This window comes from Antechinus flavipes, chromosome 2 (assembly GCF_016432865.1).
Source record: "Antechinus flavipes isolate AdamAnt ecotype Samford, QLD, Australia chromosome 2, AdamAnt_v2, whole genome shotgun sequence".
Lineage (NCBI taxonomy): Eukaryota > Metazoa > Chordata > Mammalia > Dasyuromorphia > Dasyuridae > Antechinus > Antechinus flavipes.
Window position 1 is genome coordinate 102849518 of NC_067399.1, and position 26941 is coordinate 102876458.

General features: G+C 36.6%; 1 protein-coding gene across 2 annotated transcripts in view; it reads left to right on the forward strand.

Moving 5' to 3' along the window:
- The window catches only part of SPTBN1 (spectrin beta, non-erythrocytic 1), a 265930-nt gene extending 253091 nt beyond the window's left edge, over positions 1-12839 (forward strand). For both annotated transcript variants that reach the window (XM_051975275.1, XM_051975276.1), the window contains 5 exons: positions 136-199; positions 4976-5214; positions 6064-6237; positions 10568-10610; positions 11504-12839. In XM_051975275.1, the coding sequence (XP_051831235.1) occupies positions 136-199; positions 4976-5214; positions 6064-6237; positions 10568-10610; positions 11504-11719 (736 nt within the window). In that variant the 3' untranslated portion in view covers positions 11720-12839. The remainder of the gene's footprint in view (positions 1-135; positions 200-4975; positions 5215-6063; positions 6238-10567; positions 10611-11503) is intronic.
- Positions 12840-26941: the final 14102 nt, after the last annotated feature.

Sequence of the window (26941 nt, forward strand, 5' to 3'; positions counted from 1 at the left end):
AAATGCATCATCTATCTATCTATGTTTTTAACGAAGAGAAATTTAAAAGTAAAGTTATTGTCCTTTTTTCTTCCCCTTTTCTCTTTCCTCTGCCCCTTATTTTATATCCACACCTTCTTTTCTTTCATTCAACAGGGATGCTTCCAAAGGAGAACAAGTTTCCCAAAATGGTTTGCCTGCTGAACAGGGATCTCCACGGGTTAGTTACCGCTCTCAAACCTACCAAAACTACAAAAACTTTAATAGCAGACGGACAGCCAGTGACCAGCCCTGGTCTGGACTGTGAAACTCAGAACCTTTTGTAAAGAATTCCACTCTTTCCAAATACTCCTGGTTTGATCTTTTTGCTTCTATTTCATCCACATTGTTGAATTTTATTTAATTAATAGCCTCAGTTATATATGTGTTTGCATTTAATCCATGTTTATTTGAGTCTTTTAACTGATGGATGCTCAGTTGCCTTAAAGAGACATTTATTTTATGTTATTTATTGTGAGCTTTTTATTTTATTAAGATTTTTACAGCTAAAACATCCCTTACATGAGTAATTGAAATTTAATGAAATTACACCATAATGAAGAAGAAAACTAGAATCTGACAGGTATGACGCATCCAGTTATACTAACAGGTTGCAGTACTGTGCTATACATGGGCCACTTTATAAATGAGCTTATTAACCAGGTTGAAGGTATTAGATATGGAAGAACTTAGTAATGGCTGATAGATAACTGTGTATGGGAAGGGGATTTTGGCTACTAAAATTAAAAAAAAAAAAAAAAAACTAAAACTTAGTTATGTAACATTCCAGGAAGGATAAAGATGAAAATAAACAAGAAAGTTGGATGTGATCAAAAAATGATTTTATTTTCAAATTGTAGATAGTCTCAGAAGTTCTGTTTGAGATTATCCCACCCACCATACTTCACCACCAGGTCAATTCCAGAATATGGATAGAACTTTTTTTTTTTTTTTTTAAGAGAGCAATGTGTTTTCATTTAAGTCAGCTAAATTCTAGATTCAGATATCCAGCTTCTTCCTGCAGCAAATGATGCAGTGAGTGCTGAATGCTGCTGCCTCCTCAAGTAAGCTCTTATCCCTAGGGAAGGCAGCCCCGTGCTCTCTGAGTGAAGCCATTGGTGGCTCAGAGACTTTTGCCTTATATTTTTCTTGGACACCTGTCTTGGTTTTCAAGCCTCCTTCTTCAGTTATTCACTTTGGGGCATCACTGTGTTTAAATTCTCAAACAGATGGAATCAAAACTATATTGGTTCTTTCTGATAAATTGAACTTTAAACTTGACTGGCCTAAAATTAAGGGATCATTATAATGATTTTAGAAATAAGCTTTTCTTTTCCTGGACCATTAGTATATTTATAAGAACTTTTCCTGTATAACAAAACTTAGCAGTTTTTCATATCCATTCGCTTTATTTCATTTCTGTGTTCTTGTCACCATTTAGTTACTCCCTTTCCAGAGAGCATTTTAGAATGGCATTTTTTAGGTTAAAAGTTAGGAGAAAACATATTAGAATCTTGTCCCTCCAGATTAAAGAAGAGACTTTATGTAATCACCTATCTCATGCTGAGAGAAACATACTAATTTTCAGGGTTGGAGATGTTAGTGGGATCAGAAACATGAGTTGCTAGATGATCACTGCAAGTTGTTAAAGTCTGATTTGTCTTTTCATTTCATGATGCATGTTTTTTTTCTTTTGTCAGGATAACGTCATATAGCATCTTGTTTGTTTTTTTTTTTTTCTGTGTCTCTCTATGTACATATCTATTTACTGGTGACTGTTGATGGGCCTATAGATATATACATAGCTCCATATGTTCTGGGGGCAGCGTGCACACCATTGTTGGGTCTCTTTGCCTTAAAAATACATTACTATCAATATTTGTTGATTCAGATTTAAGAAAATAGGAAATCTTGAAATGTCTTTTTTGGCTCCAAATAATAATATGCATGTCATTGATATATATGTATGTGTATATATATATGTGGTGTTTCCATATATATATGTTAAATTTATATAATTGGAATTAAATTTCCAGTTTATCTGCTTTTTATATTTCAAACCAAAAAAAAAAAAAAAAAACCAAAGAAGGAGTGCTAAAATTTTTCAGCCATCTTTTACCTTTTTTGTTGTTGTCATTGTTTATACTTTATAATTGTATCTTGCCAGGAAAAAAAAAATGCAACAATTGACTTGTATTTGAAAATAAGCCATTTTATTCTTTGATTTACGGTACAGAGACTCAAGTTAATGAACTTGAAAAAAATGTTGCTTCATGCACTTTGAAAATCAGTGGGGTGTTTCTTGTCATGTTACTAGTTGTCAACCTATGTTGTAGTCATGTTCACAGTCGTGATTTAAATACCTCAGATACACCCAGCCACTTAAGCACTCTCAACTAATTGCTAAGAGAAGCAATAAGGGAAAATGTATTCATGTGTCCATTGTTTTATCATAACGCTATGATTTGCTTTTAATGTTTGTCTTCAGTGGCGTGTTGTCTGTTGGCATGCTTAAAGCACATTTTCATTAAAATTCATTTTGCTCCTTTTTTTCCCTTCCTGTTTTCCTGGATCATTCATTTGCATACATATTAATTTATCCTTGTGCATACTGGTGTTGGGTTTTTCTCTTTCCCTCTAATATTTCAAAAGAAAAATTTTTGCTGCAGAAATCTCCTCAGAAGAGGTTTTCATTTTCTTAGAAACTATAAGTTTGCCTCCCAAGATTTTGCATTTTAGTCCTTTTCACAAAACTTATGTCCATTCAGTTCATTATTTAGAATAATTAGATCGATACTACAAATCAGGTCAATACTACAGCTAGAAATTTCCACTTAAAACCTGCAGCAGGAAATTTTTTTTAAACTTTTTTTTTTTTTTACACATACTAACCATGTGTCCTCCAGGTCCTTACTACACCAGCCTTAAAGCCCTTAAACTCATATTCTCCACTGTAAATTGTGTACAGTTTCATAAACCAACAAATTTATTAGTTTCAAGAGTCACTGGAAATTCAATACTTGAGTGACCACTGTTTAAAATTTCTTTTTGGCTGAAATATATATATATATATAGATAGATAGATAGATATACATAGACACACACATACACACACACACACACACACACACACATATATATATATATATATATAATTTATGCCTTTGCCTCCATTTAAAAAGAAAGACATCCAGTAGACCAATCAGATGTTCCACGGTCTATTAATTACTTAATAGCACATAGGTACAGTATGAAGCTTATTTTGGGCCAGGATAAGCCACCATGTATACCCACAATCCTTACTGTAGAATATAATTATCTGCTTTCTTTTTTGAACCAAGTATAAGGGATTACTGTAATCATTAAAGTGCATAGTGTCTACTCCCATCTTAACCTTGATCTAGTTCGGCAAAGTTGAAGAATTGAAATTTTCTGAAACTTATTCCAACCTGGACTAAATCCAGGGCCCTGACATGTTGGAGAATTTGCAATTCTTCCCTCTTTTCCTGGGATTTCAGCTAGCCAGCATTTTAAATGGTTGGGTGGAATATTTCTTGCTCTCCCACCTTCTCCCACCTAGTCCCAGTTCTTCAGATGAGAGGCATAAGACAATCAGTCTTTGACAATTAATTGTTAGATCTGACATGTTCTCTCAGAGGTGGCCACTTTGCCATTCTTTCTGTTGAGGCTGTTGCCATTTCTTTGGGGGTGATACTGTTTCAGGGCAGCAGTGCAGGGAGCGGGTGTCTAATTAGTGTGCCATTTACAACCTCCATGTTTGTCTACGTACCAAGGGGTGCAGGATGTCTGTAATCCACTAAAGCGTTAGCAACACCCAGCTTTAGTAACTTGCTAATCCCACGCCCTGGTTATACAAGCCAGGGAGCTGCTACGGTTAATGGTCCACAGTTAATGGTATACAGGCTGAGAATGATAATGAACCAAGACCATACTGCATTTCCAAAGCTGAAAGCCGTCAGGGTTACAATTTAATTGAGCTTGTGGATGAACGGCTCCTGAAGACGTCTCCAGCGTGATGAGTCAGAGCCGCTGGAAACTGAGCTGCTCTCTAGGCTATCTCGATCTCAGTGCAGCAAGGCAACGCGATCAACAAAGCAAGTGATGGGGAAGGCCATGGTTCTGTCTTTGTTTGGGGGTAAATAGCTGTGTGGTGTTGAGTGACTGTGGTTGGCTTTTTCCAGTACCTTTAACAACAAATACAGCCCACTTAATATACAGTGCTGGCAGACGTGCTTCAATGGATGTTTGACTTGCCTTATTCTTCCCTCTCTTCCCCCCAAGCTTTAAGATCCAAAACCTAACTGAGATGGTGGACATGAATTGCATGGTGTCATCCTAATTTCTGCATGTTTTGATGATGTGTGGTGGGATGGGCAAAGAGGGAGGGAGGTGGGCCGAGGAGCAATTTTAGAAATTGTAGGTCTTCTCTTTTCTTCCTTGGGGGGAATGCTTCTGTGTATTTCTGATAGGCTTGTACGCTGACATGTTTGTGAATGCCTTCCACTTAAACTTAAAACTCTCTGCTGGTGTCCCTGGTTGTAAGGTGGCTGCTGTATAACATCCTCGATCTCTCATATATAATAAGCGTGACTGTTCCTGTTGTCCTTTGTTTCGAGTAACCAGTAATAGAAATGAAGTTATTGAATTGGGTTATATTAGAGAAAATGGATTAATCAGAAGAGCACAGTGCAGTAAAACTCATACTGACATTTAGCTTCTTCCATTTCCCTATAAAATGGGTGGGTATTAATCTGTTCTGTACCTTCTAATGTCTTTGGTGTTTAGTTGGCTTTGTGGGATGTGAAAGGGTTTTACTGTACTATCTCAGTCTGTCCAAGAAGTTTATACACAGCCACATTGTACGAAGTCAGTTAGCGTTTAAGTCCTCCCCAGCTTTGGTTCAGGGTTAGCTGAATGGTCTTTCCACTATCTCTAGATGGCAGAAACTATGGAAACGAGGGAAATGGTCAATGGAGCTACAGAGCAGAGAACGAGCTCAAAGGAATCCAGCCCTATCCCCTCCCCGACTTCAGATCGCAAAGCCAAGACTTCCATTCAGGCACAAACAGCGGCCACTTTGCCAGCCAAAACCCAGGAGACCCCGTCAGCTCAGATGGAAGGCTTCTTGAATCGGAAGCATGAATGGGAGGCTCACAATAAGAAAGCTTCAAGCAGGTAAGGCCAGAGTCACAGAGGCCTTTAGTGGGAACTAATGATTTCCGAGTAGAACATCTGGTTGTCTCCTTATCTAACACTGAAAAAGATGGTGCTCTGGTTGAAAAACTCCTTCAGTAGCATCCACACTATCCAACTCTTCAATTACCTTAGACCTCATATGGGTAGATAACCTATCTTTTATTCAGTTGTGTTTTTTCCAGTTACCAGAGGAAAATAGTACTGAACCATATTTTTTTTTTCTTAAAAGAGATTGATTTTGGCTATTGTGAAGATTACAGTGATCTGTTTTTTGTAAAAAGAATATTTAGGGTAAAAGTTCTACCTGAAAAAAAATTTTTATTTCTTTAAGAATCTTGTCATTTCCATCAAATGTTATGGTCATTTACCATAATGCCAAGCCCTTTTGTGAAATAAGTAGAGGTAATCATTTGGTTTTAAATTTTTAAAGGTGCCCTGGCTTAGCCAACTGACTTGCTACTTCTTCCCCACAATTACAGGCCCCAACAAAGCATGTCAAGTATTGGGGAGAGGGGGTAAAAGGATTGTTTATTCACAGGACAAAATTGTTTTCCCAAAATGTATTGGGGCTGAGGTTTCCTTAGCCTTTGACATTTTTTTTTTCTCCATAACAATGGTAGAGAACTTAGATTCCCATTCTAGAAGTTGTGTTGTAGTTCGGTTGTAGGATGAGGATTTTCCCAGGGTGTTAAAATAGCACATCCATGCTCCTGGGCTTTCTTGGATAACTAGGTAACTTATTAATTGTGCTTCTGTGAAGGCCATTTTTAGCTTGGTCATGTCTTATATTCTTTAATAAGTTGCCTACTGCTCTCTGTGATTCTTTAGGTCGTGGCATAATGTCTACTGTGTGATTAATAATCAAGAGATGGGCTTCTACAAAGACTCAAAGGCTGCAAGTTCTGGTATTCCCTACCACAGTGAGATTCCTGTGAGTTTGAAAGAAGCATCCTGTGAAGTAGCAGTTGACTACAAGAAGAAAAAACATGTGTTCAAACTAAGGTGAGTGAGACACAAAGTGTTTTGATGCTTCCACAGAACTAGGGGTTTTGTTTTGGGTTTTGGAATTAGTTCCTTTCAGACAGCAGCTATAAACGACTCCACTTCTCCTGTGAGTTTTATTTTTTTTCCCAATTTTCTGTAAAGTGAAAAACTACACATTGTTATTAGGCTTATCTGATTTTGGCTTCATTTTTAGGTTTCCCAATATTTCTTTTGACTTCTAAAGAGTGGCTAGAGTTCAAATTGTTTTATAAACTGAGACCCTACATTATTCAAAAACCTAATGTGGAATATTCATATTTCACATTCTTTCAAAACCATTTTCATAGTTTACCAGTATCCTGGCCCAGGAATCAGGAAACCTAGGTTCAAGTCCCAGCTGTCACTGACTCACTGTGTCATTTTCAAGAGGCAGATCATTTAACATTTCTCAGCCTCAGTCTTTGCAGTTATTAAAGGAGTGAGTTAGACAAAATGGCTTCTAATGTCCCATTTAGTTAAGAAGGAAGTTATTTAAATAGCAAGTGATTTGTAAACTTTTAGATGGTAAAGCTATTTTTAATTCACTTAGAATCAAGTCATGTCAGACTAACTTCATGTATTATTTTTTGAGGAGATTATTAGATTGACATATCAAAGGAGTGCTAGGTATAGTATGTATAGGTTTTAGCTTAACTGTTAGTAAAATCTCTCATGGTGTAACCTTGTAGATAAGATGGTGAAATTTAAGCCTAGTAATTTTATTGCATTTCTGAGTTAATGATTTGTTAAATTATATTTAGTGATGTTGAGGGGTGTGTTTTTTAATAGTTATTTTTCCAATTATATTTTAGAAATTGTTTCAGCATTCATTTTTTGAAAGATTTTTACTTCCAAATTTTTCTCCCCATTTTCCCCAAGATCACAGGCAAATTCATGATATAGGTTTTATGTGCCCAATGATATAAAACATTTCCCACATTAATCGTGTTGTAAAAGACCAAACAGAACAAAAGGAAGGGAAAAAAAATTGAGTTAATTAGAATGATAACATCCTGGAAGGGAAAAGGAGTCTCATGGCAATCCACAGTCCTCTATCCATGGTCCTATTTTGTTAATTTTTTATTAAATCATTAACCAAAGTGACTTAAAATTACTTACAAAATTTGCAGATGAATACAAAACTAAAGAGGATAGCTCAACAGCAGGCTAGAAGAATCGGCCAGAACTAATTCAGCAAATATCTAATATACATTCATTGTGTTCAATGCCCTGAACAATACAAAATTTAATAAAAATAAATGCTATGGCCTTATCTTTGGGGCCTTAAAAAAAAAAGTTAACTGCTCATATTAGTTTGTGTAAAATGAAGAACATCTAAAGAGCTAACTCATTTTTAAGTTATATTAAGAACAAGAAACTGTTGGGGAATAGAAATTTGATTTTAAAGGGGGTATTGAGAAGTAGCTAAGGAATGAAGAAGCTAAGACTGTTTAGCATTAAAAAAAAATTATAGTGGGGGATATGAGTTGTCTTCAGATATATTTGAAAGATGTCATTTGGAAACTAATTGGGCTTGTATGTTATAGCTCAACTAGAATCATAGATGTAAATCAGAAAAGGGCAGATTTTGGTTCGCCTTGAGAAATTAGGATAGTCCAAAAATGGAGAAGGCTGTCTTGATGGACAGTGAGTTCCCCATCAATAAAGGTATTCAAGCATAAACTAAGTGATCCTTCTGTCAGGGATATTATAGAACTTTTCTGCTTGCAATGGGATGTTAAACTAGATGTTTGCTAAAGACATTTCCAGCTTTCTTGTCTAATTCAAATGACTCATCACAGCTAGAGAGTGATAAACAGGAAATGGCTTTTGGCACCTGTCAGGCTATATTTTTCTTTCCCAAAATTGGCTCTTGTAACTTTTATATCCCCAGCTACTTCTGGAACCTTCGATTTCATCTCTCACTGTTTGCACAGAAACATTTTCTCTTCACCAGTGGGTCACAGCTCAAAAGTTTTGCTTTCTAATAGCAGCTTGAATGATAGAAAATCTATTTGCTGAGATAAAGATAAAAAAAAAAATAATTCAAGGACAGAGCCTGAGAAGTACTATTGTTTTTTCTGTAATTTTGAGAGTTTTTTTTAATATAGCAACAATAACAAGAAGTCATGGACTCTACATGGGTGTGGTATATTTAAATGAAAGAGATTTTTCATTGTGATTTATGAATCCCTATTGATAACGGAGAAATGAATGTTCCACTTTTGGAAACTTGGAACGAACTGTGGTTCCTTTGGAAGGAAAAGTTGCAGTCCTTAGGGCAAAATTTATATCTCTAAATACTTGCATCCACCAAATCAATGAATTGGACACACAACTTTAAAAAAATAGAGAATTGGAAGGGAAAAGTATGGGCATTTGACTCATTGATTTCTTTACTCCTTGTATTCTTGGAGCAATCACAGGGTAGACAGTACGTTCCCTTAAAGCAACTCATTCTCCCCATTCCCTCAAGAGACCTAGCTTCAGTGCCTGCTCTAGAAGAATAAAGTCACTCCATAGCCCTTTAAGGCTTAATGAAGCCTTTGGTGGAATCCAATTGGGTTATTCTTGGCTGGTCTTTATCAGTTCCTAATAGCTGTTATGGCACAATGAATTAGGAAATCCTGAATCTGATTCCTGCCTCTGAAACAGACTGACTGTGTTGACCCTGGACAAATAATGGATCCTTTCAGTGCTCCCAAGCAACTCTGACACTGTAAATTATGAATAAACTTCAGGGAATTTTCACTCCAGAGAATTCCCACACAGATTAAATCTCAGATCCTTTACCATGCCCCTCCTCGCTATCTAAATGCCACAGGCAACTCTCTAAGACCATAAATTGTAGGAATAGTTGCAGATAGATGTGTATTGGTAAAAGGAATACCATTACCCAGGTCCCCTGGACCACTGAAATAACAAGTCTAAAAGGGACAGAAATTGGTCATTTGAGAAAAATATCTGGTCCTTCCTTTCCTTCCCCACTCCTCACTTCCTTCATGGACATAGCCTTCAATAGCTTTGCAATTTGAAGGGTTTGCACAATGAAAAAAAAAATAGGACTTCTTGACCACAGAGGAAACTCATTCTTCAGTTACTTTTTGCTAAGATCTAAAACAAGATGTCAAGAAAGATCTGAAATCTATTCTCCCCTCTCCTGCCCCACAAAGCCTTTCAGTGGGATAGTGTAGCCTAAATTATTTGGCATATTCTTTGAGAATTAGGCTCTGTGGGGTGTTAGTTTTAATATAAACGAGAATTACATAACAATTAGAGCTCTCACTGTGCTAGGGGCTAGAGAAACAAAAATTTTAAAGATGTTTAGTTGGCTGATATTACATATTTTGTTTGATTAGATAGTCATTCAGATTTGAAAAGGCCTTTTCTAAATAGATCTGATTGTCATTGTTTTGGAGTTTGAGATAAAAATTTTGGACTCAGATGATTTCACTACAATTTCATTCTAAGATTTGCAAGGGAAAAAAAGGATCTAGCTATTAATGTGTAGATGATTCAGTGGTCTGGATGATGTGCTACAGTTAATTCATCAGTTATGTTTGTTTGCTGAGGAAAAGGGTTGAAGTCTCCTAAGTTTGAGTGATTGTCAGTGAGTTTTAAAGATTCTTATTATTCAGTCATTTTCCAGATATAACTGACTTCACATAATTCCATTGGTAAGGAATGATTTGCCATTTCCTTCTCCAGCTCATTTTACTGCTGAGGCAACTGAGAAAACAGGGTTAAGTGACTTGCCCAGGGTCACCCACCTAGTAATTGTCTAGTCGGATTTGAACTTAGGAAGATAAGTCTTGCTGACTTCAGATCTGGCACTTTCTCCATTGTACCATTACCTTCCCAGTAGGAAAATAGAAGATATAAACTAAGGAATAAGATTCAGCTACATTCCTAAAGACTTATTTTTTAAAATTAAAATCCTAATTAATTAATTATTTTAATTTAAATTAAATTTAAAATTTAAAAAATAATTTTTTTTATCTCAGTCATCAGATGAGCATCCAAATAGATTTTTATGGTACAAAAAAAAAAAAATAGCCTATGACAGATTTTTAAAGATGGCTAGAAAATTGCCATAGCTAAACTCTGTGACTTCTAAGATGTCCAAGAAGGACTCTGAGTACTATGGAATACAGTATATGAGCAAAACCTTGTGAGATTTCAGTTCCTTCCTGCATGGGTTGATATCACCAGTTGGGCTCCTTTACAGAGCCAATATATATTTTTACATATGGATTGTGTATATTACAGTTTTTAAATTTAACTCCTAACTTTTTTTTTTTTATTTTAGACTAAATGATGGCAATGAGTATCTCTTCCAAGCCAAAGATGATGTAAGTTTCTATGATTTATTAATTCAAAAGACGCATTTGTGAGAAAACAGTTGGTTGTAAGCCATTCTGAAACTAGTCACAATCCAAATAAGAGATGGGAAACAGATTTCTTTTGACTTTATTACTTCATGTCCAGTATTAAATTATTTTAGCTTCTTGTTCTTCTAGGAGAAGCTAAATGAAATGGAGCCTGTCTTCAACAGAGAGCCTTGCAAGAGCTAATTTACAAGAAAACAATATGAAAGAGATTTCTTTTTTCTTTCTCCCTCTGACTCTTTTTCTCTCTCCCACTCTTTTTCTCTCTCCGAATCTCTTTCTCGCCCCCTCTTTCTCTTTCTCCTTCTCCCTTTCTTTCTTCCTTTCTATCTATTTCCCTTGCTCTCTTTTTTTCCTTGTCTCTTCTCCCTCCCATCCTCTGACTCTCCTTGCTCTCTCTCCCTTTCTCTCCCTTCCTCTTTCTTCCTTTCCCTTTCCCTCTCTCTCCCTCTCTCTCTCTCTCTCTTTTTTTTTTTCTTTCTTGTTAGAGCAGCAGAAATAACATGCAGATACTTGGACTTTCCCTTCTCTTCCCTTTTTATTTATTTATTTTTTTAAGGAAAGGCAGAGGGCCAAAATGCACAAGTTTTCCAACAAGGGCCCACACATTAAGGATTTTTTTCTGACCTTCACTTGACCAATGTCTGGCCCCTTTAAATGGAGTTTAATCTGTGCCTGGATTACCATGAATAGGTCTAAAGTTTAAATACCTACCCCTCTTCTCCTCCATTGCCCTTAGAGAAAAAAGGACTCTAAAAGCCCTTAATGGTAGAATCCATTTTTTAAACCATAGGATTAGAAATGTCCCATGTCACTAAGTCCCTTCTTCTGACTCTTGTAACATCCTCTTTGTCCAGGAGGAAATGAATTCGTGGATTCAGGCCATCACTTCCGCCATCTCCTCTGACAAAGGTGAAATCTCCGCCAGCACCCAGAGCACTCCAGCCTCCAGCCGAGCCCAGACCTTGCCGGCCAGTGTTACAATCACCAGCGAATCTAGTCCTGGCAAGCGTGAGAAAGACAAAGAGAAAGATAAAGAGAAACGGTTTAGCCTTTTTGGAAAAAAGAAATGAACTCCCACTTCTACATCCTGTACTTCTCTTACCTTTTCAGTGAAATTCCAGCATGCAAGCTCAGAACCAATACATTGCTCTCTGTGCCTAATGTTCCTCAATGTGATTGAATTTTTTTTTATTTATAGAGAATTTCTGAAAAAAAAAACAAAACAAAATTCCTTTCAGGTTATAAAAGTAATGAGGCACATTGGGCAGTTTCCTTTTATGAGAGGAAAGACCATGTTTTTTTTTTTAAATAAAGTTAATATAGATTAGATCTTAATATTTAAACTGTTCCTCAATTTTGTGAGGCTGTCTTGGAAATAACCCCCCCCAGTGCTATTGGTATGCAAGGCAGCGGTGCTTTCAAAACAGAATTTATTGTGCACACCAGAGACAGACGTACCGATTTTCTGACACATTCACTTCCATTTACTTAATGGTGGCTATCTTGAGTCTTGACTATTAGAAACTCCCCTATGATGGCTCTAACCTTTATGAAACAGATAGTGTGTATTATTATATCAGCTGTAACAAGAGTACAACTCTACATTAACTTTGCAGACCAAACCACCTGTATCCCGGCATCACTTACTAACACTTACATGTGGCTTTTCTGCATCCAAGTGTGTACAAGAAGGATGTCGGTGTACAAGAAGGAATAGCAAACTGATGATAACTGTTTTAAATAATCTGTAATTTCAATTTTTTTTTTGCTGAAATACATTATATTGTATGTTTGAGATAATTCTAGTACAAAGTATAATAAAAATTAGATGTATAATAAACCCTTTAAATCATTGATAAGTGTAAAAGTGAAACTGAAGCATTTACTGGACAAAGTCATGTTACTGAACTGGTTACTTGCTTGTGAGCTGCGGCACTGTGTTATAATTTTGCTACATTATCTTGCTATTTGATACATAGTGTGCATTTCTCTGTCACTGTAACTATTGTAATGACAAGATTTCATCTTACTGCACAATCAAAATGACATTTAATAGGAATGAACTTTGAGACTGGGCCTGTCTCAGGCCAGAATGGTCTTGGGCCTGGCATTCAGATGTTTGACCTGTACCTCTCAGTTTTACCCTATCTGTTAAATATATGCTATGTCATTAAATGCTTTTAAAACTAATTCAGTGGGTAGTTTCTTGTTTGGGGCTTTCTGTTGTTTTCTTCCGTCACTGATTTAAAATCAAATAGACATTCCAAAGCCAAAAAGACCAATGAGCTATTATAGTAAAAGCAAGGTTTGTGGTTTTGGAAGTGATTGGGGTTTTTTTTTTTGGGGGGGGGGCACGGGGTGTATGGGGTAAGGAGTATGGTGCTCCTTTGAAATTGTCCCAATGAGAGCAAAGAGAAAAATAAAGGTGAAAAAGCTTTGTAACAAAATGTCTAAGATTTGGCACTGAATTTACCAAAGGTGAACTGTGAGATGAACTTTGCAAATATTAGAAATGTTTTATTTGCTTTGCCTATATAAATATCCAGAGTGTGTTAATAAGTTGTTGTGGGGCTGTATCTTTTGGTGAATATAAGAATGATTTACAGTACTGTGAAGATTTTTGAATAAATTATTCATGAAGACAACTTAGTGTATGACAAGTCATCAATATCGAGATCCAAACTCATCCCATAAGTCATTTTGCTGTTTTATCCCCACTGTCCCTAGTAGGCCAGTTAATGGTTATTTTGCAAAAAGTTATTAGTAACTTACATAAAACTCTTCCTTATCCAACATTTCAATATTTTTTAAGGAGCTGTGCTTTCCAGACTGAATATTCCTACCAGTGCCAGTTGCATCCCCTTAGTACATGTCATTTCATGAGTTGCTGTGACTAGAAGAAATCATCAACTTGTAACTAAGTTAGATTTAGTCCTTGAATAGGACATTTCGCCTGCCCTGGGTTCCATATGCAAAACCTTTCCAGCTTGGTAGTTCCTACCTGAATTTATTTTCATGTCTTCAAAGACCCAAGTTCACCTCTCTCTATGCCATAGAAGGGAAAGAACATTAAGCAGAAATTTGGCCCATTATTGGATGTGAATGTTAAGAGATCATTTCCAAAGAATCACTGAAAATCCTCAGTAAAAGAAATGTGTATTGAATGTGGAATGTGATTTGTAAATGTAGCCAACTCATTCTGTCTTGATGAAAGGAAGAAAACCCACAATTTATCACCCACCCTAGGTCTGAAAAAGAAATTAAAATTCTGATCCAACTTTTCATTGTGGGGAAAACAGGGAAAATAAGTATTTTGTCCATTTTCACCTAGCTAGTCAGTAGAGCTGAGATTTGCTCTCTTGGATTTCAGTGCTTCTCACTGTACCTTACTGTTAGAAGACTGCTTTTGATAACGGATTTCTGCCTCCTTTTCCCAGTAAGGAAACCGATGGATTGAAAATGATCCCTTTCTCTTGTAAGTGGTGGTACTAAAAACAGAAAGGACCTGCTTACAAAGGGGGCTGGTTAAGAGGGATCTGAACCTTGGGGGGAGGAGGAGAAAAGGAACTCATAATTCAATAATCCAGGGTAATCAAAAATTGGTAAACTTACTTTAAAAATATATAATAGTCTATTCAGTGTTAAAAATTCCATGGACACAGCATAATCCTAGCAAATGGATTTTGTTTTTTTAAGGTTAAACATTCAGTATTTAAAAGGTTATATGCACATCATTATTTGTTTTTAATAGGTGTAATACACTTTTGGTCCATGGTCAGGAAATCCACCTCTAGGGTCAGAAGTATTATAATGTCTTGGCACAGTCCTGTTATGAATATCTAAGCAAGGGGGAAAATAATTTCAGAACAGAATAAATAGGATATTATCTCCTTATTTTAATTTTAAAAGCATATTGTTTGTGAGGTTCATATTTGTAGTTACTTAGCTGGGGGAAGAGAGGAACATTATGACGTTGATGTTTGTGTGGCCTTTCCTCATGGGTCCCCATAGGCTATGCATGGTTTCCTGTAGAATTTTTAAAATTCCTTTCCCTTAACATGTTCTGGCCTTTCTCTGCTCTTCCTCTGGAAAGAGCACTTCCAGAAAACAGCTTTTTTGCTTCTTAGAGAAATGTACTTTAATAATTCCCCTAGGAAAAAAACAAACAAAAGCTACAAAGACTTCTCCACCCATGTAGAACACGACAGACAATTTTACAAAATGAGAATGTTAGCTCACTGTAGAAATTGAATCCCGCTGGTTCTGTAGGAAAAGAGTTTGCATCACATTTGGAAACCTATGGAATTTCTGACGAGAATCACCTATTCTTTGAAGCATTTATGGAGAAGATATAAACTGGCTCCTCTTTCACTTTCGGTGATTTGGCATTAAGCTGCAATCCAGGAATCTAACAGAGGTTCTTAAATTAAGGTCCATGAATTTAAAAAGAATTGACTATAATTTTTCTCTCCCTTTGGAATACTATTATTTGAGGTTTACAGGCCTTTTGTAAGACAGCTGTTTCTCTGGGCATGATAATATACTTGAAACATTACAAATAAAATTGTGGGGTTTTTTTAAACCTATTATTTAATTAAGTTTAAAAACATGGTGAAAAGGGATCCATACTGCTTCAGAACAGTCAAAGTGATCCATGACTTAAAAATGGTTAAGAATGTCTGACCTACATCCAACAGGAATCTCAGTAGCCATCTAGTCCAAATCCTTCTTTTTCATAAATGAAAGAACAAGGGAGAGATTGTTTGAGATTGCTTTGGAGTAAGCATCAGAGGTGAGATTTGGTCACCATCTGATTCCAAAGCTACTGTTCTTTCCTTTATACCTATTCTGCTTCCCATGCCTTTATTTCAGTGTTAGAAAAAGGGATCAACTCAGCTTTAGGCACTGGTTGACATTGAGTGGACTGAAAGGTGGGACAGTGAGGGAATAGGATAAGTCTCTTTATGAGAAATCAGTGTTTAGAAACCCAAGTCTGATAACTTTGGTGTTTCCTCTTAATTACTGCCTTGAACTCATTTCTTTGCAGATCAGATCTGAAAAGCTTCCATGAAAAGATTTGGAGAAAACAACAGCTTGTCTCCTTAACCCATCAAATTGAAACCTTGGTGTAGGTAAGGCTCAGTCACTTGCTGAATATTCAGCATAACTTCCTAACCCTGGTCAGTTTATCACGGGTTCATGTCACTCCAAACCTTTGGCATCCATCAGCAAATACTATCCCACCAGATGACACTGGACATGAGAAGCTTCTAATGAGCTATGGCTCATTCAAAGAGAAAACCGTATTTTTCTCTCTAGATAGAAACTCAATCCTTACTTTGGTGTGTTCATTTTGTGGAAGACAGGCTTTCAGAAGACAAGAGTATTTACAAATTTCCCTTATATTAGTTGCCCTTATTTCACAACCCCACACACATTCTTTGGATCAAGAAGTAATCTGAGAGAGAAGGGAGGAGGGGGAGAGATTAGAAGGAAGGAAGAAACTGACACATCCTATAAAAGAAAAAGGAAATGTTCTCTTCTAAAAAGCCAGTAGAAACTTTATTTACAAAATAAGGCATCCTCCTTTCCATATCTTTGGCTGGACCAGTGAATCAATGAATCGGCTAGAACTATCAACCCTTAGCTCAAAGTTTTCCCTACTCAGTGGTCTAATATTTCAATTCAATAAGCATTTATTGGGCACCTATTGTATGCAAGTAAATAGGGTCTATGAAGAATACAAAATTTAATTAAGAAATTGTTGGAATCCTTACTAACTGCTAACTAATTAGAGTTGATCTAATCTTACAAGAAGATGTTTTGGGCAGAACCTGAAACAAGGTACTAAGTAGAACTACCCATAATCCCTCTCTCTGGAAGGAGCATAAATAGGCCAATGGGCCAGTCGGAGAGTTCTAGAGAGGAAGACGCTACAAGTCGAGATTTCACCGGAATGACATGAAGACTGGAGCTGGAGAGGCTGAAGAAAGCAGAGGCAGAGGCTGAAGGACCAGACCTTTGGATTTAAAGACATTTGGAGAGAGCTCTTGGAACCAAGCAGAGAGATTGGCCTCTAAGCTAACCGGGCCATATTGGAAACAATAAAAGATCTGAACTTTTATCACCTGGCTGTGTTTTGAGAAGAAAAAGCTCACCACATTTTGGCGCCCAACGTGGGACAAACAGACCCCTCAGTGGATTTCAGTGGAAAAGCTACGATCCTGATCCAGTGGAAAAGCCTCTGATCCTGATCCAGTGGAAAAGACTCTTCAACCCAGAAATTAGGGTGAGTGCAATAAAGAAATTTTGCTAAAAGAGTTAAAGTAGAATTTCAGCTAAGATGGGACAGATATTTAGAAAACAGCCTTCTGTTTCTGTTCAAGGAAAATGTTTAGAGAGCATTGTCAAAGTTATGGAAAGCCAAGGCTTAATTATAAGTTTACAGCAAATCACTGAACTTTTACAAACTATAAAGGACATGTGTCCTTGTTTCTCTCTTGATAAGGAATTAGATCTAAATGAATGGAAATTGGTTGGAGAGGATCTTTGTCAATTCTATAATAAAAATGGGCCTAACTCAATAATTAATACATATAATGTAATACAATTGGCTATAAGAAGTTATTTAAGTGATAGAATGATGAAAAGGAAAGTACAGGAGGAAGAAGTACCAACTTTACTAGGTGAAAAGGAGGACGAATCAGATGAGAATGGAGTTAATTACAATTCTGAGTGTGATACTTCACAGCAGGAGGAATTAGGTGATTCCACATCTCATGACCCTCCCCCTGCAATTAACTCTTCATGGGTGGAACAAGGGGGAGGGAGAGAGACAGAAACACAGTCAGCTTCTCCTGTAAAGCAGAATTTGACAAGATTAGAAAAAGCATTAATTAAAGCAAAAAATGAAGGAGAAGATATATCTGATTTTATAAATGCATATCCTGTGATTGAAAAGATTGACCCTTCAGGTCAAAAAGAGAGAAAATACACTCCTTTTAATTTGGAAAAAATTAAAGATTTGAAAAAGGGTTGCACTCTTTATGGGGCTACATCATCTTATGTGAAGATGTTACTGGATAATTTGTCTTATGAAATCTTAACCCCGAATGACTGGAAATCCATCACTAAAACATGTCTTGAACCAGGACAAAATTTATTGTGGCTTTCAGAGTTTCATGAATTATGTAGGATTCAAGCCCAACGCAATAGGCAAACAGGAGCTATTGTACAAGTTGCTTTTGACCAACTAGCTGGTGAAGGTCAGTATGCAGAGAGTTCAGAACAGATTTATCCCATAACAGTGTATGAGCAAATTTCTAAGGCTGCAATAAAAGCTTGGAATTCTCTCCCTAGACAGAAAGATGGAAATAATGTTTTCACAAAAATAGAGCAAGGTCCCAATGAACCTTTTGCAGATTTTGTGGGACGTTTACAAACAGCTGTAATAAGAACCATTGGAGACAATGCAGCAACAGAAATAATGACTAGACATTTGGCTAAGGAAAATGCCAATGAGATTTGCAAGAGAATTATATGGAGGCTAGACAAAAATGCTCCTTTAGAAGAAATCATAAGATGCTGTGCCACAGTAGGCACAAATGCTTATTATGCCCAGACTATGATGAACATGGAAAGACAAGGTCCTTCTTGGCAGAGGAATTCTAGAGAAACTCGTCGATGTTTTCAGTGCAGAAAAATTGGACATTTGAGAGCTCATTGTAGAAATGGAGATAAAGTGAGAAGACAGGGTGAGAGAAAACCCAAAACCCCATGTCCAAAATGTAACCGAGGCTTTCACTGGGCCTCTAAATGTATATTGAATGAGAGGCAGGGCCCAGCTCTAAAGTATCAATCAAAGGACAGGTGGGGCATGATAGCAGCTGAGGTTACACCCAGAGAGACTTTAGAAATTCAGAACTCTGATGTCATCAACCAACAGAAAAGCAATCAGGATTACAGTTGGGAAGAATACAGGCCTTTTAAGACAACAAGACAATATCCAATGCAAACAGCTCCAATGTAATTACCAGATGATGAGGAGAAATCCCAAAAGTGGTAAATAGAAGAGAATTAGATAGGTTAACTGCTTGGGGAAGAGGATCTGCTTATATTTCCACAGTTGGAAAAGGAATCAGATGGCTAACAATGAGACTGTCAAAAGAACTTTAAAATCTTCAGCTTTCAGTTCCTGAAAAACCAGCAAGAATCACTGGATTCCCTGAGATGAAAAATTGTTGATGAGACTTTTTACAGTACTTCAGAGCTTACAGGAATTATTAGATTCCTGGCGCATGAACTAATGGACAATGGATTCCTTATGGACTATTTCTAGGACTTATGGACATTTGTAAATTTTCAGGTCGATTTATGTTGTTACATTACTACTAGCCTGTGTTATATTACTATGTGCTTATGTATTTTAAGCAATTGCAAGAATCATTGGATTTCTTGAGATGAAAGATTGTTGATGAGACTTTTGCAGTAGTTAAATTTTCATGTTGATTCATGTTATTTGTTACATTACCACTAGCCTGTGTTATATTGCTGTGTGCTTTTGTAACCCATATTGATGGATTTATGTATACCATGTATATCTGTTACAAAGTTCTGGCCCATATTGATGGATTTATGTGTACCCCCTCAGGAACCCCCTATGTTTTAAAACAAAAGAAAGGGGGAGATGTTGGAATCCTTACTAACTGCTAACTAATTAGAGTTGATCTAATCTTACAAGAAGATGTTTTGGGCAGAACCTGAAACAAGGTACTAAGTAGAACTACCCATAATCCCTCTCTCTGGAAGGAGCATAAATAGGCCAATGGGCCAGTCGGAGAGTTCTAGAGAGGAAGACGCTACAAGTCGAGATTTCACCGGAATGACATGAAGACTGGAGCTGGGGAGGCTGAAGAAAGCAGAGGCAGAGGCTGAAGGACCAGACCTTTGGATTTAAAGACATTTGGAGAGAGCTCTTGGAACCAAGCAGAGAGATTGGCCTCTAAGCTAACCGGGCCATATTGGAAACAATAAAAGATCTGAACTTTTATCACCTGGCTGTGTTTTGAGAAGAAAAAGATCACAACAAGAAATCATCCTGCCTTTCAGGGATCTTACAATCTTATATTTTCTCTATTTTAATGAGTTATTTTTCAGATACAATCTCGGTTTTCTGGGGGAAACTGCTGAAATCTTTTACTTTTCATTCATCTATATTAAGGTTTATTTTAGTGGTAACTGTATTCTCATTTAAATTGACTTTGAAAACAAGTAGTTGAGAATACAGTTCATCTTCTCAGCCTTAACTGGACCTTGTAATAGGGTCTGATGTAATATTAACCTATTGATCATATTGTATTTCTGTCTAGAAACAAATCCAACAGTGCTCTCCAGAGTATTCTCTAGTACAAATCTGACAAAGTGAATCTTAATTTAGGAACTATAAATGTATAGGTTGGCTCCGTGTTTGTATCAATTGTTTATGTTGCTGTTGTTCAGTAAATTCATTTGTGCTCAACTCTTCATAACTCCATTCGAAGCTTGGCAAAGATAATTGGATTGGATTGCCTTTTTTTTTTTTCCTCCCATTTTACAGATGAGAAAACTGATGCAGATAGAGTTAAATGGCTTGCCCAAGGTTAAAGTATCTGAGGCCAGATTTGTACTCAGCAAGATGAGTCCTCCTGACTCCAGACCTAGGACTCTGTCAACTGTACCATTGTTTATTTATGGTTACATGCGATTTTTATCAAATAGATTAACCCAATATGCATATATGTACACATAAGTGAAAGAGACAGCATGGTGTAATGAATAGAGCCCAGTGCCTTGGTCTTAAAGACAATCTCTCAGTGTTTCAGGCTTTTATTTTAAGATTAAAAGTTGCCAAGGGGTGTTTTGCTCTTCATAAATGCTTTTTCATTCATACATCCAAATGTATAGTTCCCTGCTCCAGTGGACTAACAGCTTCAGATTCCTAATGAATGCACATGTGTCTACTTACTTCTAAGATGAGTTCTCACCCATTTGGATACTGGGTTCATGGCAGAAGCCTAGAGGGTCTTATACACACCCACCCACCCACTCACTTTCCCCTCCCTGTGTGTGTGTGAGTGTGTGTGTGTGGGTGTTTCTTACTCTCCCTCCCTCCTTCTCTTCCTCTCTCTCTTTCTTTCTCTCTCCCTCTCCTTCCTTCCCTCCCTCCCTCTCTTTCTCCCTCTCTCTCTCTCTCTCTCTCTCTCTCTCTCTGTCTCTCTCTCTGTGTCTCTGTTTCTCTTGTCTCTGTCTCTCTGTCCTTCTGTCTCTGTCTCTCTCCTCTCTTTCTCTCTCTCTGTCTCTCTCTGTGAGTGTCACCTTAATTGTCCTAGTTAATGAGAGCATATCCAAGCCAGTCCCATCCCCATGATTCACATACATTTTTCTATCATACCTCAGCACTCTATACTTCTTACCCTTTCCCTAGTCTCTAGGGTTCTGGAAAACTGAAAACAAACCAGCACTATTCTTGCTTCTGCTTAATGTGCGAAGACTTCATTCACTATCCCTAAAAGGAAAGAGGAAGAGGAAAGAGGGAGGGAGAGAAGGAAATGGATAAAAATTAGCAGAGTTAAAAGCTAAGTGTTTCTCATTTGTTCTGTTGGACCATGAGGTGTTTTAAGGTTGCTTCTATATGATTAGTAAGACTAAGATGGCATGACTGACAAATAAAGCTTGTTCATAATACTTTTTAGAAGGGATTTCTTATGTTTAAGAACTTATTTCTTTCCCCTTTTTCAAGAGACAGAAAAGAGGTACCTCTTTGGAGAGAGGGACTTGTTACTCCTTTTATTTGAAGGAGGGAGATTTATTCTTTATAAAGTTTTTGAAAAACATATTCAAGGCAGCTAGGAGGCGTGGTGGATAGAGCACTAGACCTGAAGTTAGAAGGACCTGAGTTCAAATATGATCTCAGACACTTAACATTTCCTAGCTGTGCGATCCTGAGACTTAATCCTAATTGCCTCAGGAAAAAAAAAAAAAAAGGCATTTTCTTCTACCAGTTACAAGCAAAAACAATTTTCATTCAACTTTTTTGTTTGTTTGTTTTTTAAGTGTTGCGTTCCAAATTCTCTCTCCAATTTTTTTCCCCTTTCCTCAAGATAGTAAGTAATCTGATAGAGGTTATATATGTACAACCATGTAAAGTTTTTTGGAAGAAAAAAACCAAAACATAAATTAATAAAAATGATGAAAGAAAGGATGCTTCAGTCTGCATTCAGATGCCTATCAATTCTTTCTCTGGAGGTAGCTAGCATTTTTCATCATGAATAAATCCTACAGTGGAGAACAATCTACAAGATATCCCTCCCTCCCTTCCTCCTTTCCTCACCTCCCTTCTTCTCTCCCTCTCTCTCATATGCTCTTGCACAATATACCATTCTATTTCATGTTGAGTTTCTTTGTGAAAATAGTCCTGTTATAGGAGAATGAAGAAGAAAGAGTAATTGCATCTCAGGCCTATTCCTTCAAATTATAAAAAGTGAGTTACAGAAGTTACAGACGAGTCCATCTCCAATATAGGTATCATTCCCTGAGAACAGTATTTCATACTTTGGAGCTACTTCCATTATATTTGGGAAATAATCACGAGGAACACACTTCCACACAAACTAAAATTTTAGGTGAGAGTGAAGAGTGACAGTGCTGAATGAATCTTGTAGAATGGGTTTGTTGTTTTGGCTCTCACACTCCAGGAAATCACAAGTTGAAAATGACTGATTTTATGACTTGCTACTCCTAGTGTATCCTTCCCAGATTTCATCTTTTTTTGGATGTATTTTTCAGCTCAGGTTCATGTGGAAGGTCATTTTTTTTCCCCTGAGGGCTTGGCTGTTAACATTGTGTGTTTGTGTGTGTGTATGTGTTTGTGTGTGTGCATATGTCCATATGGCATAGCCTTAGGAAAACATAGAATTTGAAATTAACACCTTAATTCAAGTCTTAGTTCTAAAGACTAATTGCATAACAAACAAAGTTGCTTAATTTTTCTGATCCTCCATTTTCTTTTCTATAAAATGTCTTTGTACCAAGAGTGATTGCAAGGAAAGTGCTTTGAAAACCATAGAGTATAAAAAAAAAACAGTAACTTACATTTATAGAATTGTAATTATTTGACATTTTGGTGGGCGAATTGTTAATTACATGTGATCTGTTGTAGGAAGTGAGACACTCAGTCTGTATTTGTGTACCACCAAAACAAATCAGTAGAAAAATGAAAAAATTCAGATTTGTCTAAATGAATCCAATAGTATAATAGATTCCACTCTTCTCCCACTTGAATTAATGGATTTTTTTGAATTAATTGCTCAAATCTTCTTGTTTTGGTATTGTATTGTGTAGAGCTTCAGAATTGCTAAATGGATGGTCTGCTACTAGCAAGCAACTTTTTCATTCTGTTGAAATCTTACCTTTCTCTTTTCCATTCAATAATCAGTAAGTTTAAAACTGTAGAACTAAATAATTCATTGAATCTCCTGTTATCCATGTGACCTTGAATAAGTCATTTACCTTCTTTTTGCCATATAGATTCTATTCTCTATCTGTTAAATGGAGCTGGGATGGATAATTTTAAGATTTCTTCCAGATCTGAAATTCGGCCATTCTAGTCAAAGACGTTTATTATTAATGCTTTAGGAATTAGAGATGTTCTTATCAAATACTCTGTGAGCTCCTGTTTTTTGCTTATCTCTTAATTCTAAGAGATTATTTAAAAAATCTATGTCTGCCTTCAACAGGATTTATAAGAACAGAATCATTATATTTGAGAGTGGGTAGTATAATGTTCTCTTCTCTAAATTATAATTGTTCTCTGGGAGCAGGATTCTTGGAGGCTTCTGGAGGCAGCCTTAGATTCGGTTCAAAGTAATAATCACCTCAAATACAGCCAACTGTTAAAGTTTAAATCCTTTATTGTCTCTTCCAAAATAGCCCAGTTAAGCTTTCTTAGAGGCCTATCTCTCTCCTTGTTTCCAAGGGCTCCTGTTGCTAGTCCTTTGCCTCTTCTAGCTTCAGCCTCTCTTCTTCCGAATCTAAAGCCTCCAGCCCGCACAAAGGTGATATATGTGGAATGAATTGCCCCCTATTCCGAGAGTGGGATTGGGGGTTCTCTCTGGGCTTGTGGGAGCTTCTGGACTGAATCCTGATTTGTGAATCTCCCAGACTCCTCTCTGACTTGTGAATCTTGTAGAACTCCAATGAATACTAAATACATTAGTGAACCAGAGGACTGCTAAGCATGATGCTAAAATTAGACAACCAACTTAGCTCCTTGTAAGAATCCTAACAGGGTAGGGTAGTTTGGTGACCATCTAATCCAACCCATACCTTTAAAATGGGTCCCCTCTATCGCCTACCCGACAAGTGTTCATCTAGCCTTTGTTTGAACACTTCCAATGAAGGAAAACCCACTGCCTTTCAAAGTAGCCCATTGCACGTTTGAAAAAACTAATTGTTAGGAAGATTTTCCTAGCATCTAATCTAAATGTACATCTTTGCAACAACTACCCCATTGTTCTTTGTTCTGACTTCTGGAGCCAAGCATAAAAAGTCTAATGCCTTTTCCCACATGCCAACCCTTCAAATGCTTGGAGAGATAAGCCTGCCCCTCAGGATCTTCTTTTCGGGCTAAATATACTAGATTTTTTCAAATAAATCCTAATAGGATTTAAACTGAAGAACATTTACCATTCTAGTTATCTTCCTCTCAGTTTTCTATAGCTTTTCAAGCTCCTTCACAAAATGCAGTGACCAGATCTAAACACAGCATTCCAGATAGGATCTGACCAGGTCAGAGTATAGCAGGACTTTCCCCTCCTTATTCCTGAAAGTTATAACTCAATGTAGACCAAGATGACATTAACTTTTTTTTATTGTAATATCATACTGTTGACTCCTATTAAGCTTACAGGACACTAAGATCTCCAGCTCTTTTTTCATCTTGTACTTGCATCCCTTTCATCTCTTCATCTTGTACTTGCAAATTGAATTTTTTAATCCAATTTTAGGACCACATTTATCTCTCTTAAATTTAATCTTGTTTCAGGAATAACTTTGAGTGCTTAAGTTAATTTAACTATTATAAATATCAAAATTAACTACTAAGGACCTGTGAAGGAAGATGCTATCTGCACTCAGAGAAAGAACTAGTATTTAGAAGTATGAATAGTATATAAATGCACATTTGTATCTAAAGTTACTTCTAGGATGGGGGGGGGGAATTTGTTTTGCTTACTATGCTAATGATTACAAAGGTATATCTTCTTTAATAGAAAGGAGGTAAGAATAGCCTAACAATGGGAAATGACAAGAAAATTAATGAAATATTAAAAAAAGTATACGGAAGAAAATAGGTTCACATAGATTAGACAGTTACTCAGCCCAATGTTGGTAGAAGAATGGAAAAAGCAGTTGTTAAAGACTTCTTTTTCCAGTATGAGAAAGTTTTATATATAAATGCACATTTGTTAACTACCTCTAGAATAGAGTGGGGTGGGGAAAATTACATGACAACATTTATATATTTAAAAAGAAAAGCAAGCTATACATAATAGATATGCAGTTTCATGTGCATTTGTTATGGAAATTCTTGCTTTCTTTTTAAATTAAGATTAAAAATATATAAAATAAAATAAATTTCATCTTCTTATGTTCAAACTAGTGTTTTTAAAAGTCTGTTGGAATCCTTTTGCATACCATCATTCAATAATTCAATATTTATCGAGTCCCATTTACTGAGGCAAAGAAGAAAACAATCCCTACATATAAGAAGTTTATATATTATTAGGGAAGATAATAGATGTATATTTGTTATATGTACAGTATAAATGTCTAGTGGATATAGAGAAATAGACACACAATAGTTAAATGCAGGAGAATTTAGAAGGGTACCCCAGCAGTTAAAGAGATAAAAAGGAGGTGGAGATCTGGATAGACTCCATGCAGAAGATGATACTTAAATTGCATCTTCAAGAAAAAGAAGGGGCTCTATAAGGCAGAGAGAAGGAGGAAGTGCGTTCCAAAAAGGTGAAACAACCAGCATATATTCACTATCCTTTCAAGTTTTGTCTCAGGGAGAAAAGCTCCTAAACTATTTATGCAAGCAAGCATTGGTGATTGTAAACAACTTTTAGAGTAACTTCAAGAACAAAAATATTCACAAACCTATATCAAATTAATATTTAAAGTAAGTGCCTAAAATGGCTTGGTTTGTAAATGGTATAAACTTTGTGACATGACTTGGAGGATTACCCAGGAAAAAAACCATTTCCATGCAAAGAATTCTCAGTCAAATGCCATAGGCCAGTGGTAACTTCACACAAAAGGGACAGCACATGTTAGTCAGAAAAAGATTTATAAAGTTTTAATCCATAATGTATCAATGAGAAGCTAGATGGTGCAATGGATAGAGTTCTGGGCCTGCAGTTAGGAAGATTCTTCCTAACTCCACATTTGGCCCCAGATTCTTAGCCATGGACGAATTACTTAACTCTATTTGCGTCAGTTCCTTCATCTGTAAGATGAGCTGGAGAAGGAAATAGCAAACCATTCCAGTATCTTTGCTGAAAAAATCCCATATGTGTTCTTAAAAAGTCAGACAGAACTGAAATCATTAAGCAACAACAACAAAAATATCAAAAGGATCTTCATGGCTGGAATGTTGTTTAAGATTATAGAGAACATGTTAACTGGCTTCTTAAATTAAAACTCAACAGGATGTCTGTGTCAACACAGATTGAAGATCTTTTTGATTTTTAGCTTTGGAAATGCTGTTTTATTGATTCATCCAGATATTCACAGACTTTGGAAACTGATCCATGTTAATCAAGCATACAAAAGACTTGATTTGTAAACTCAAGTCTTCATTTATTTGATTTTAATGAGGGAATATATTTTTCAAGGGGTCAGAATGCTAATGTTCACTATGTTGTCATCTTGGTTCTAATACCTGGAAATTAGAGTTTTGTGAACATGGAATCACAACAAGGGGAGTTGGGTGGTCTTAAGGGTTGTTTTGTCTTGACTATGGCACTATAGCCTAAATAATTGTCCCTATTCCATTGTCAATTGCACATACTTCTAATGAAATAATATTCCTGTGCCCTGGACAGGAATCTTCCTGTTCCCACATTGCCACAAAAACAGAAATAAATATCTGTAGGTGGCACTGTATCAGTTCTGAAGTCAAGAAGACTCATCCCCATGAATTCAAATCTGGCCTGAGACCCTTACTAGCTCTGTGACCATGGGCAAAGAAC